The sequence below is a fragment of the Macrobrachium nipponense genome, chromosome 25 (genome assembly GCF_015104395.2).
Source record: "Macrobrachium nipponense isolate FS-2020 chromosome 25, ASM1510439v2, whole genome shotgun sequence".
NCBI lineage: Eukaryota > Metazoa > Arthropoda > Malacostraca > Decapoda > Palaemonidae > Macrobrachium > Macrobrachium nipponense.
Genome location: NC_087214.1, coordinates 63,037,505 through 63,051,960, shown reverse-complemented (window position 1 = coordinate 63,051,960; position 14,456 = coordinate 63,037,505). Strand labels below are relative to the sequence as shown.

The 14,456-nt window shown below is 40.2% G+C and overlaps 1 protein-coding gene across 7 annotated transcripts in view; it reads right to left on the bottom strand.

The window, feature by feature from the left end:
* LOC135199452 (uncharacterized) overlaps positions 1–14,456 on the bottom strand; it is a 107,984-nt gene that overhangs the window by 30,322 nt on the left and 63,206 nt on the right. For 6 of the 7 annotated variants that reach the window (XM_064227515.1, XM_064227508.1, XM_064227510.1 and 3 more), the window contains one exon: positions 2,780–2,933. In XM_064227515.1, the coding sequence (XP_064083585.1) occupies positions 2,780–2,933 (154 nt within the window). The remainder of the gene's footprint in view (positions 1–2,779; positions 2,934–14,456) is intronic. The other variant, XM_064227511.1, reaches the window with a different exon arrangement.

Genomic DNA, 14,456 nt, shown 5'->3' with positions numbered 1-14,456 from the left:
CACTCCAAGGGACCAATCCAAGAAGTTAAAAACTTCTAGTACATGGAAAAGTCCCTTGAGGTGCTGATCCAATTCTGACATGCTCCAATATGCTTTAGCTGTATTCAAAACATGTCTCCTCGATGCTTCAACCAAGCTTGAAAAATCCGCCTCCGTGGAAGATGGAAGCATAAGTCCCATCGCTTCCTCTGTCCTGTACCATATTCCCCTCCTACCCCCGAGCTTACATGGAGGAGTGCAAAAAACTGTCTTCTGAGCTTCCTTCTTCACCTTCATCCAATTATTTAAAGATTGAATAGCCTTCTTCATTGATATGGCTGGTTTCATTTTTAAATACGAAGAAGATTTAGGAACCTTCGTACTGGAGAACAGAGATCTCGGGGAAGGAGGAGGTGCAGGGCTTAGAGAGTCTCCAAATTCTTGCAGGAGAAGAGAGGCTAACACTTTATAGTTAGATACCCCCTCATTGTTCGGGGTTTCTTCCTCCGACACTTCATCCAACTCCATCATAGAAGGAGAGCGAGCTCTTTTATTAGAATCTTTGTCCGTAGACCTATTCCCTTTAGGAGAAATACTCCTAGAAGGAGAGAGACTGACAGATCTAGAAGCTCTCCCTTTCTTATCCACTAAAACATCCTGAGACATGGAGGTTGAAACCGTAACCTTCGATGTACCAGGTTGCTTCCTTGAATTAGGGTTTCTATTTGTAGGAGACTCGCTATCCGAAGACATTACATGACTATATAAAGATCTTCTGTTACCCCTTATAACTTCTCGCTCTTGCAGCTCTTCATGTTCAGCTGGCGCCTTGCGCCTGACTGGCGCTTCGCGCTTGGTTGAATCTTCTCTGCGTGCTGCTGCGCTCGCGCTCGCTGACCTCGCGCTGCGCTTCGCGCCTCGCGCTCGACTAGCGCTTCACGCCTGGTTGACGCTTCGCGGCCGTCTATCGCGTCGCGTCTGGCTGGCGCTTCGCGCCTGTATGTCTCTTCGCGGCAGCCTGGCGCTTCTCGGCAATCTGGCGCATCGTGCCTGGCTGGCGCTTCTCGTCTGGCTGGCGCTTCGCTCCTGGATGGCGCTTCGCGCCTGATTGTCTTTTCCTGCTTGTAAGAATTCTCACGTGCGGCTGGCGCCTCGCGCCTGGCTAGCTTCTCGCGCTTGGCCGTCTCATGCGATATCGGATAGCGCCTGGTTGGCGCGTCGCTGGCTGGCGCCTCGCGCTTACCTGGTAGTTCTTTGCGGCTGACTGGCGCTCCGCGGCTGACTGGCGCTCCGCGCCTGGCTGGCGCTTCACGCCTGGCTGGCGCCTCGCGCCCCGAACTCGCGGGTCTGTGAAAAATAGACCCTTCATCCGAAGAAGAATCTTCTTTTCTGGGAGGTTGATAGTAAGGATTTTTTTACTTCTTCACAGGAAGATTAACATCCTTTCTTCTTGGAGGATCTCTCGAAAGAACCCCGACTAGAGAAGCAATAGACTCTTGCATATCCTTTAATATCTTAGTCGTTTCTTCTCTCTGGTCTAAACGAGAGGAAGGAGAGCCTTCTTTCTCCATTCTCCACGACTTAGCGGGAGAAGCCAAAACCTTTGCTTTCTTAATCTCTGTCGGGGAGTCCTCCGAAAAACGTTCCGGACTCGAGTTTATGCCCGATTCTTCCCAGATCCTCTTCAAGGGACGAGAACGATCCGCTGATCTCCATCCTCTTTTAGGTGAGGAATTCTCCGAAGACGAAAAACATTCACGTAGAACGCTTTTTCTAATGCGTTCTCTGGCAGTCTGTGACGTTACAGATTCTGCCGAAGAGACGTCTGACTGGTGGGGATCCTCCATAACCTCCGTAAGGCTTTTGACATTCCTTCTCCTCTGGGCTTGGGAGCTTGAAAGAGGTCTAGGCCTGGGAGCGTTGTGAAGCCAATCAGACGCCTCCTCCACTTCACTGGGGAAATTCACATCACTTTCCACAGCACTACTTTGCTTACCTTCTATGGCAGCCATTTTACGCTCCATTTTCATAAGCGCAGCTTTAAGGCTTGCGATGTCCGAAGCAGAGTCCGTAGGATCTGCATTCGGAGAAGGACCTGAAATATTACAAGGAGCGTTCATAATGTTAGAGGAGGGTACAATATTACTCACCAAACCACTTGAAGTTTGAGAGCTAGGCTTGGTTTTGGAAGATGACTTCCTTAACCGGTCTTTCTCTAATTTCTTTAAATAAGAAGTTAGAGACTTCCACCCTTCAGCACTCAAACTCTCACATTCATGACAAGTGTTATCCATCGAGCATTCATACTTCCTGCATATTTTACATACAGTGTGAGGATCAACCGAAGCTTTCGGCATTCTCACCTTGCACCCTTCATTCACACACATTCTTACCACACTTCCAGAATCAGACATCATGATGAAAATTCCAAGCCAAAATCCAAATAACGATTCACAATAGCGTATGCCAGTACAACGATCCAAATACGTCACCAAAGGGTCCAAAACGATGATCAATTGTATCCAAAAACGAAATTCAGCCGGAGATACCAACAACGATGTTGCCAGTATGGCCGACAGAAAAAATCTGATGGAAAACGGGAATGGTTCCTATTCCTGCCACCCAGCGGCAGCGCGGTGGATCACCTGACCTACCTGTAGCGTGTGTGCGAAATTCGAAATTCTTTCGGCGCGACGGAGTCAATAGCTATGTATATATCTGACAGGTAAGTTGAATGTATAAAAACTTTTGTCACTTACAGCAGGTTCCACAGCACTGTGAAGAAGTCACGTCCACTAACCTGCTTGGGATTGGTTTTGGCTTCTCCACTTCCCTGGAAAAGCGTTTGTGTTGGGGCGATGAATGGAAGCAGTGTTGGTGGTGCAGCAGTTGAACTCCTGACCACTGATGGTAACTCACTGATACAACTGCTTGTTCTTGTACCTCCACTGTACCTAGAATGTCCAATCTTTCTTAGGCTCCCCAGGCAAATGAATAAAATACAGTGGCTTGAAAAGTCTTCAATAATTATGTGCCCAATACCTTTGTAGCCATATTCACATGTCCAGTTTCTAAGTAGTTTCTTTAATGCAAATACAATATACCTTTAGGTTGTACTTAAAACACACTTTACTCTCCAGTTAAGAAAAAATATCACAGCATAAACTAAGTTTATCTAAATCTGTTAGTACTAAATCAATATGATTGCCACAGAATATTCTTTTATTAAATTACATTTATATGAAATTCATTACCTTAACCAGTTATATAAATACTGAAAACTTAAAAGTTAAGTAACAGACCCTTCCTTACTCTTCAGAAAACTATTATTGTAAATATAAAAGAAAACTGAAATTCCACTACATGCAAAAGATTGCTTAAACTATACTGCAAATCATGTCCCTAAAACTGGTGAGAGGCAAATTCCAAGGATTTGCAAATTGGTTCCACATCCCAGTGTTTCAAATGTGGCACAGTGTGCCATGTTCATCCTCATGATATGACGCAACTACAACATGCAATGTTAACCACAAGCGTCATGAGAAAAAGTCGTTGATTATGTTCACGCTCACATTACGACAACTGTTTCATATACGCTAATAAACATGTGAGGATTGCAGGTGGCGATCAGTGTTTATACTTAAAAACTACACCACTCAACTGAAATAAATGACTGACATGATCTCACATAGCATCTTATAATTGGAACCATCCAACAGAAAGACAGACAGGACAATGGACAATAAAATATTAAAAGTTGTGCATCACAGGCATTCACGTTAATATGGGTTTCTCAAATATCTTGATGAAATGTCACATTTTTATATTGTGAATCAAGTTACATCAAAGTGTCTCAAGGCATTTACCGATTGAGAGGTTAGTGGTCACAGATCTGTAAACGATCACTATAAAGTTTTCTATGTTTATGACAGTACAAAATCTCAAGTCTGGGTCTGATGATTAATTCACATCAACAAACATGTACTTCTTAGTGTACAAAACTAACGTACCTTGTGAAAACTTCTCAATACACCAAAATAGAGCAATAGTAACCGTTAGCCTATCTTCCAAGACATTCAGTACAGGTAGATTTCACACTGGAATACCATTTGTCTTACTCTATTCTTACCAGAGCAATAAAATGGTGGTAAGTCCTAAAGGCTTACCCATAGAGACCCTTTCTTGATAATTCTGAAGATTAAAACCTGGACATGATATGATAAGTCTGGCACTTCCAAACATCTTTCACATAACCAACAGCCACTAAACACCAAAATACCTGCACACAATTTAGCAATGTAGGACTGATAACAGAATTCACTACATGTAAGACAGAACTGAGAGAAAGATGCTTGAGAGAGTGAGAATATAGGATATTTAGTGATGAGGGAAAGAGTGAGAGGAGAAATCAGTAGAATGGTGGGGCAAAGAGAAAGAAAACCTATCTGCAACTGTGGATCTTTGAGGTCAATGATACAAAGCAACACCAGCTGATTAATCCTATTATTATAATTTTAAAAAATAAGGATGGTGGACAGGTTCCACAAATACTAGAACTCACTGTCATCACCATCATGAAATTAGATTCTACGATGGTACTACATAGAGGAAATTCAGCAGTCAATCATGGAATGGTACTTTCAGACATTTACCAGTTGATTTTGCAGAAATTAAAGAACTAAGCATAACTTATTCAGTATCAAAGGGGGATCTTTGAAGACAACAAATTAACAGCAAAATTTAGCAGCCAATTCCTCTGATGTATCAAATAACAGACGATGCCACGATGGCACTCTGTAGCTAGTGTTACCAGAAAGAGCCAACAATGGACATTGCTTGGACATTTAATGCCAAGCAGGTATCCTAGCTACAGCTACATGGGCATTCATCAGTTGATGCAGCAAGAATAAGGACAAAAACCTGACAAAAAATTTTTGCATTTTCACGCACTTAGGGGATTTGAAAGATCATGCAATCTCATTCATTAACCCATGGGCTGTGAATGATACCTTCAGCTGTTCAGTCTGAAACATGAGCACAAAATATGTTAACCACTTTTAATGTTTTCTATGAAGGGAAATTTTGGTTACTACATAAAAAACAACCAGCAATAATGTGGCACTCTGTAATTTCTGAAACAATGGTAGAGGAAAAAAGTGGATGGTTTTTGTGACTACCTGCACTCTCATTGATTAAGTGGTACATGATAATTCAAAGGCATTTAGTAATAAAAACAAACAAGTATTTTCTCTTCAGTACCAACATATCATCTCAATGAGGGCAATATAGATCACAAACTTTTAAGACATTTGAAACTGCCAATTAAACTGAGCCTTATAAAATGACAAAAGTTCATCTTGATCCATTCTATTCAGCCAGCCTGATGATGAGCCATTTTTTCTCTCACAAAACCAAAGGGAAAAACGTATGACTGTTGTTTAACAATAGCCAATAACTAATGCAATTATACTAAACAAGAGAAATGTTAAATTACACACCAAGGTTATGGGAGCGTCACTGCACTTATCACAGTTACTACTGATGTCACTACACTACAATGCAACTTCTTGTTGCAAAGATAGAAATAATCAATTATATACAAATTGACAATGGATATCTTTCCCTCCCAGAAACTTTCTGCATAAGGGAGGAAAAAACATCAGTAAAACTTCAGTAAGAAGAAATATTCCTCATCACAAGTCTACAACATCTACAAGACAAATGCAGTACACTTAAGACCCTCATCTGACACCACTTTTCTGTGAAAGCGAATAGCCAATACCTGCTACATCCTTCTATCCAAACATTAGGCTGCCACAAGCTAATGTCTAACTATGATCATTTGTATAAATCTTGCCTTTCCTTGTAATTTTGTTCATTCTACCACATGACAAGAAGCGCTACCTCAAATCCTCATGAACACTGCAAGCAATTTTAAATGATTGCACCTTCTGTTCGTCCAGCCCCATGATAAATGAAAAAATTTGGTAAAAGCTTGATTAGACTAATATAAAACAGATGGATAGCTTCTAAACAACTTCTTTTCAAATAAAAATTAAATTTTTTTTCTTCTTCTTATGAACTTGTAAGTCTTGCATAGAAAATAACCTTAAAATTCATCTAGCAAATCAGTTAAGGCCCTTACAACTAGTATTAAAATTCATAGAAGATGACACCAGCAACTACCTTACCAAAGGCAGTACGAAACACTTTTAATTGGGTATCTCTGGTTAAGGTAAAAACCAAACCAGAAATATGTTCACAAAGATTGAGCACATGTTTATTAAGGCCAACACTGAACATTGGTACTATATTTCCATTTGGTTCCGCATGTACACTGTAAACCTAAAGCATATCATTCTAATACTTTACTGAGCATATGTTCTAAAGCCCTATACCTAATGCAGATATACTTCTCACTCAACTGAGCATATACAGTTCTGTATACTGTAATCCATAACCACTTCTCACTCAACTGAGCATATACAGTTCTGTATACTGTAATCTATAACCAAAGTCTTGAAATGCACTAGATTACATCTAGACTTCTTTTTAGAAAGACAGCAAACAGCAGCATGCATTTTCAAGGCTTAACTACCTATACTTTGTGGCCAATGCTTTGAGCAAAATACAAAATTTCATAAGAGTAATTCCACTCAATGCTTCTTTGCCTACGTGGCCAATATCGCATAAGCATCATCATCACAGCAGTTTATCTAAATATTACCGAAGCTGAAACCATGTACAACCTTTAGTTCAAAATCTGATCAATACCCCATACTAAGCAGTTATTACAACATCATATCATTCAAGAAAGTTTAGATACTTACATTAGCACTGTATGAATCATACTGAATCAACTAGGAAATGTAAATGTTTACAACCACAAACATTTCAAAATGTTGTAACTGGGAAAGAATATTCCAGTAGTACATTATCATACAGCAAATAATTCATTAATAACAATGCATAGAAAGGTGACGAGGCTGCTTGTGAAAACACAGGCCAATTACAGTCCTGACAAAAGACTTCATTTTGGCTTTCATTTTGCAAATTCAAGCTTGGTGAGCTTATGGTAAGTCTGGCTTGAAAACAAAGAGGACATACAGATACAAAATAAACCAAAATATAACAGCTTCAAGCATGGCATTTACAATAAATGCTATTAGACCTGGCTTTGAGGTTAATTTTCAGGGAAATTTTGCTTAATGGATACAAAACACTGCCTTCCAATTAAGACACATTTTACACAGGAACGGTTTGTATTTCACGTGAAAATCTCTCACATAATCATAGCAGAATGGGACAATTAGTGCCAATGAGTTACAAAGACAGGCCAACAGAAATGGAAGCAGTATTCCAAATAGTACATTACAGTGACACAACAAAGAATTCTTAGAAGTGCAGGGTATAGCATAGCTTCATTTTGGCATGAAGATGAAATCTAAATAATAAAAAACCACAAAGCAAACTGAAATACTAAAGAGATGTAACTGGGTGATAGCTTCTTTTTGGAATGTTTTTATTCAAATGAATACAACGCACAACTCCTGGGAAAACAGTATTGCACGGTAGTACTTAACAGCTGAACTTCTTTGGGCACCGCATGAATTAATTAGAAGACCCACACTTACTCTAACAAGAATTTTGAGAAGGAAGGCTAGAATGAGTGGAGATTTGTGCAGGATAAAACATGCAAAAGATATGAGCAGCAGAATTTCAAAGGGGCCTTTGACGTTTTATTTGCCACTGCAGACAATATGATGATGATCAAGAGATCATTGACTGCCATATTCCTCATTTTACAATGTAGTACATATTATTAAAATTACAAAAACTCATTTTCCAAAAGAATCACCTAGTCACACTTGCGTACGTTGTCTCTGCACAAAATAATGGGGCATTCAACACACAAGTTCTCATTGTGTGAATGAACAGTTAGAACATACAAATATCCCTCTGGATATTTCACACAGTATTTAGCCACTCACAAATGCACATAAATTCTGGTTAAATCCAAGATGGACTTGGTTCACCCACAGGTACAAAACTATTATATGTAAAACTAGGACATGACAGCATACAGAAGACATCATCTGGCAACCATTTAAATCCATATAGCCTGTTCCAATTCATACACAAGAACAACTCGAAAAAATCCCATTCTCAAAGATTTCCCAGGATAAATATATCCGACGGACTAACTTTCTTAATAAAAATGAATGAAGACATCCAAAAAATACAGTTATTTTTCTTGGAATAAACACACAAATAGTAATGACACTAAATTTTTTAAGCATGAGATAAAGAGAAATTAAGTACGTAATGAGAAAACAGGTATGGAAGCTATGGAGAAAAATGAGGAGAAAATGATAAACAGAAAAATGTGAAGTAATCAGTTGTAAACAGAAGAACATAGCATATGAATAACAGACATGAAAACAAGGAAAAACAAGATGAAAACAATGATATTCCATATAGTTTAGAACATTTCCAGTCATCTTCATGGGAAAGACAAAGATTAGTAATGATTACTTTCATAAAATAAAATAAAATAAAAATGTCTGTAATATCAAACAAGACACGGCAAATGTATGAAAAGAGGTATTCAACAGTGTGCAACATCACAAGACATGCAGTGCCTGACTCAAAAATGAGGCTGACAAACATTGTAGTGATATTTTCAGCACTGCCACAGAAGTTAATTCAAGATAATGTAACTGGTTTTACAATCTTGATCATTTAAATGCTCAACATGTAGTACTTATTTATTAAAAAATCCTGGAATATTCTAAATACACTGACAAGTGTCGTTTTATGGGCAACAAATCAGTGATTGAGAAGAACATATGCAACAGCAGCCACATTGCTTTTCATTTCTGCTCAGTCCAAACATTGGCAGAATCTACATCAACTATAATCAACTTTCCACACAAATTCTCTAAAGCCAGTAGATCTGTAGTATACTCTTCATTATAAGGATGATCATCGTGTGGGACCTTTTTAGTAAAAGTAAATATATGCTCTTAGTGCAAAAAATATATTCCAACTTTGACTAAAACACTTTTTCCCAAAAACAATTTCCTTACACAAAATCTACCAAATCAATAAAAAGCATGCATAAATTTATAGCATTAAAAATTCAGTTAAAGACAGTTTGATCATGAAGGGTTGCACCAAAGCTTCTAAATTCTATTAAAAGCTGTGAAGTGGCAATAATTTCCATGTTAAAATAAACTCATTTCTATTTCCTTTCAGACACATACCATATTAGTCATTTTTAACAACTTAGTTCAGTTCCGATGTCTTATGTATCGTATCACCCCATGTTATTAATCTGTAAATACTGTGAATTTCTGACTAGAGGTGAATACTACCTCTATACTACAATACTGTAATCTTTAAATTCATACAGGCTAAAGTTTATATATAATAACTTTCTATTAAAATATAAGATGATCCACCAAAAAATTATTCTTTCAAAACAAATTATGATTAACTGTATACCACAATATTGTGGCCTGCTACAAAACCCATGACACATTGGTGTCTTGTTTAAAAAACAAAAGAACAGCGGTATCAACAGAAGGTCCTGTTCATTAGTTGTTGGACCACAGTCCTCTGTAGTTAATGGGACAGTTAACTACAGAGCCTTCTACTGATACTACTGTTATTACGATTTTTTAAACCAGACACCAACACTTCATGGGTTTTGCGCTAGTTGCCTACAATACAAATATATATTTTTTCAATACTATCCCTTCACATAATTCAAGTTCCATCTTCACAACCCTGCAACATCTTACAGGTTAATTATCAAACCCCAACAAGTGACTGAATGGAGAAGATGCAAAGCTTTTCATTTGTTTGTTAAAATGACATGTGTCTACGATTTTGCCTAAAATGGAATTGGTCTATATTATGTGTGATGAGTTTATATACTGAACATTTCAATATTTCTTAAATTAGAATTTGACACACTACAGGGCAATGGAAATTCTAATGAGAATGCAATTAAATCAACTCATAATTAAACCCTTGTAGTAAAAAAAAAAAAAAAAAAAAAAAAAAAACACAGCTTAGTAATCCCTCATCATGTGTCTATTCTATTTCTTCCAATTCTTCTTCTTTGGCATATAGTACATGTCATTCATAATATGCTTTGAATATACTTTTTCAAGGGACTATTTTTTTTCCTTCTTGATGACTCACATTTATTATTCAATTCTATTTAAATGCTGTGGATACTCCCATGAAGGAAACAGAACTGGTTATGTATTTTACATGAAAGTAAAAAGAAAAATGATATTGTTATGATACAATAAAGTTTTATGCATACTTACCTGGCAGGTATATATATAGCTTATCCTCTTGACGCACTGGCAGAATTTGAAAACTCGCGGCAACCGCTAGTACACTGGTAGTTCAGGTGATGGCCACCCCGTTCCCGTGGCGCTGGTACTTGGAACTATTCCCGTTTTCCTCAGATTTTCTCTGAACCCTGTCTCCTGAGGGGAGGAGGGTGGGAATTTAATTATATATACCTGCCAGGTAAGTATGCATAAAACTTTATTGTATCATAACAATATCATTTTTATGCATGACACTTACCTGGCAGGTATATATATAGCTGATTGACACATTTGGAGGTGGGTCATAGACAGCAACATCGTCATAATTAAAAAATTAACTAATTTTTAAAATTACTATTAGGTTCCTTACCTGCTAAGGTAGCTGACTTCGTAGGTCCTGCCTCTTAGCCTGCTAAACCTTAGTAGCTCTCAACTAGGATGTGACCTGTTTGTTGAGAAAGCTAACAACAAGGGTCTGACAACTGGACATGACCAATCTGCTGACAGAGAACCCTAGCCCTCATTTACCACGGGCATTCATGCTAGGAAAGTTAGTCACCTGAACCACACACACATACTATAATAAACACTACACCAAAAAACTGAGCCGGTATTAACCTTCTCAGACAACCATAAAAAACACTATAACCTAATTAAAATAAAAACCTAGCATGTTATTAGGTTATGGGGTGGAAACTCCTTTGCCCAGTACTGTACCTGAGGATACGTACGGGCCTAACTTTTGACAATTATCAAAAGTTGTCTTCACGTCTCTAAGGTAATGGGAGGCAAACACCGAGTTTGTCCTCCAAAACGTCGAATCTATAATGTCCTTGAGGGCTAAATTTTTCCTGAATGCTAAGGACGTAGCTGCTGCTCTAACCTCATGAGCTTTAACCTTAATCAAGCCGAAGCATTCTTCCTGACAAAGTAAATGAGCTTCTTTAATGACTTCTCTTACAAAGAAAGCCATCGCGTTTTTAGACATAGGTCTAGTAGGATCTTTAACAGAACACCACAGAGAACATGAAGTCCCCCTAATGCTTTTTGTTCTTTCTACGTAAAACCGTAAAGCTCTTACTGGGCAAAGAACCCTTTCTTGTTCTTGACCTACTAGATCAGCCAGTCCTTCAATCTCAAATGATCTTGGCCACGGATGCGAAGGATTCTCATTCTTGGCTAAGAACTCCTGTTGAAAAGAACAAACTGCTTTGTTGTGCTTCCAACCTACTTGCTTGTCAATAGCTTGCAGCTCGCTAATCCTTTTAGCTGTAGCTAAGGCTACTAAGAAAATAGTCTTCTTCGTTAGCTCTCGCAAAGACGCACTGCCCATAGGTTCAAACCTATCCGTTTCCAAGAACTTGAGAACGACATCCAAATTCCAAGAAGGAGTTCTGCAATGTCGATCCTTCTTTATATTAAAAGATCTGAGAAGATCTCTAAGATCTGCGTCGTTGGACAGATCTAAACCTCTGAGCCTAAACACTGCAGACAACATACATTTATAACCTTTAATTGTCTGATTAGCCAAACCCAGTTCCTTCTTCAGATACAGAAGGAAATCTGCAATTTGTGTCACAGAGGTACTGGATGAAGAAATCTTCCGATTCTTACACCATTTGCGGAAGTTCTCCCACTTCAACTGGTACACTTTGATAGTTGATGTCCTTCGTGCTCTTGCAACTGCCTTCGCTGCTTCTCTAGAAAACCCCCTCGCTCTGATAAGTCTTTCGATAGTCTGAACGCAGTCAGACCCAGAGCGAGGGTGTTCTTGTGGAACCTGTCGAAGTGGGGTTGTTTGAGAAGATCTACTCTCGTGGGTAGACTTCTCGGAGAATCCACTGTCCATTCCAGTACCTCTGTGAACCACGTTTGGGCCGGCCAGTATGGGGCTATCAGAGTCAGCCTTGTTCCTCGACTTTCTCTGAATTTCTTCATTACCCTTCCTAAAATCTTGAACGGGGGAAATGCGTACGCGTCTAGACCCGTCCAATCTAGTAGGAAGGCATCGACTGCGACTGCAAGAGGGTCCGGGATTGGAGAACAATAGTTCGGTAACCTCTTCGTCGCTGCGGTAGCGAAAAGATCCACTACTGGTGTGCCCCAGAGCTTCCACAGTCTCTGGCATACTTGAAGATGCAACATCCACTCCGTGGAAAGCACTTGTCCGTCCCTGCTCAACAGGTCCGCTCTGACGTTCTTCTCTCCTTGAATGAACCTGGTGAGCAGGGTGACGTTTTCTCTCTCCGACCACAGAAGAATCTCCTTCGCCAAGTTGCAAAGGGACAACGAGTGGGTTCCTCCTTGTTTTCGTATATATGCCAGAGCTGTGGTATTGTCCGCGTTGATCTGCACCATTTGCCGCTGATCCACGGTCTGAACGCTTTCAGAGCCAAGAAGATCGCCATCAGTTCCTTCCTGTTTATGTGCCAAGCTTTCTCTTCTTCGTTCCAAAGGCCTGACTCCTCCCGAGGGCCCAGCGGCGCTCCCCAGCCTGCGTCTGACGCGTCGGAAAATAATATCCGGTCTGGGTTCCTCTGCTGGAGTGACGTACCCTCTGACAACCTCCCCGGAACTAGCCACCACTTTAATTCCTCCTTTATCTTTGAAGGAATTGGAAACCGGAAGGAATCTGGTTGCGATCTTCTTGGCCAGACTTCGTTCAGAAAGAACTGTAAGGGCCTCATGTGAAGTCTCCCTAGGGAAATGAACCGCTCTAACGAAGAGTGTCCCCAGCAGGCTCATCCACTCTCTCGCCGAGCATTGGTCTTTCAATAGGAATTCTTGCACTTTCCGAAGGCACATGGTCTGTCTTTCGGGTGACGGAAAAGCCCGAAAAGTCACTGAGGATATCAGAATCCCCAAATAAACTAGCTCCTGAGAGGGGATCAACCGTGACTTTTTCAGGTTTACCATCAGACCCAGCTGCTGAGTTAAATCCAATGTGATGTTTGTGTCCTCCAGACATTGCTGTTTTGATTGTGCTCTTATGAGCCAATCGTCGAGGTAGAGAGAGACTCTGACTCCTAACAAATGAAGCCACTTCGCCACATTCGACATCATTCTTGTAAAAATTTGAGGAGCCGTGCACAGACCGAAGCAAAGGGCTTTGAATTGATAAATCCTGTCCTGGATCACGAATCTCAAATATTTCCTGGACCTTGGATGAATCGGAATATGGAAATACGCATCCTGAAGGTCCAGCGTTACCATCAAGTCCCCTGGTCGTACCGCTGCCAGCACTGAATCGTTCGTCTCCATCGTAAACTTGGTCTTTTCTACAAACAAGTTTAGCTGACTTACGTCCAGTCCTGGCCTCCAACCTCCTGATGACTTCGGTACTAGAAAAAGACGGTTGTAAAAACCTGGGGATTCGTGATCCAGAACCGGTTCTATGGCTCCCTTTTCTAACATGCTGACAACTTGAGGCCAAAGAGCCTCTCTCTTCTCTAAATCAATGTAATGAGCCCCTAGGGCTCTCGGAGCTGTAGCGAGAGGTGGTTTCTTTAGAAAGGGGATCTTGTATCCTTCCTTCGCTACCCTTACAGACCAAGGATCCGCTCCTTTGCTTTGCCAGACTTCCCAGAAGTCTAAAAGTCTGGCCCCAACACACGTCTGGAGGACTTCTGAATCATTGCTTGGTTGAGGTTTTCGAACCTCTTTTGGCTGGAACTCTTTTCCCTCTAAAGGCTGGTCGGGAAAAAGTCCTACCCCGAAAGGGCTGCTGTGATGTTCTTGTATCCTTCGGAGTCTTCTTCATTACGTTAGAAGGTAAATACTTCCTTACAGAAGACATCAGTAGATCCTGAGTAGCCTTCTGAGTGAGGGAGAGCGAGATGTCCTTAATGATATCCTGAGGAAAGAGTTGTCCTGAAAGAGGAGAGAACATCAACTCCGACTTTTGCGCGTTCGAGACTCCTTTCGCAGCGAACGAGCACAAAAGATGTCTTTTCTTCAAAAATCCTGCTGTAAAAAGTGAAGCCAGTTCATTAGCTCCATCTCTCAAGGCTTTATCCATACAGGACATGATACTTCTCGGTAACTCGGATTCTGAAGAATCTTCCATCTCTGAAGTCCGAGCCAGAGCCTCCAACGACCAGTCAAGAAAATTAAAAACCTCAAAAG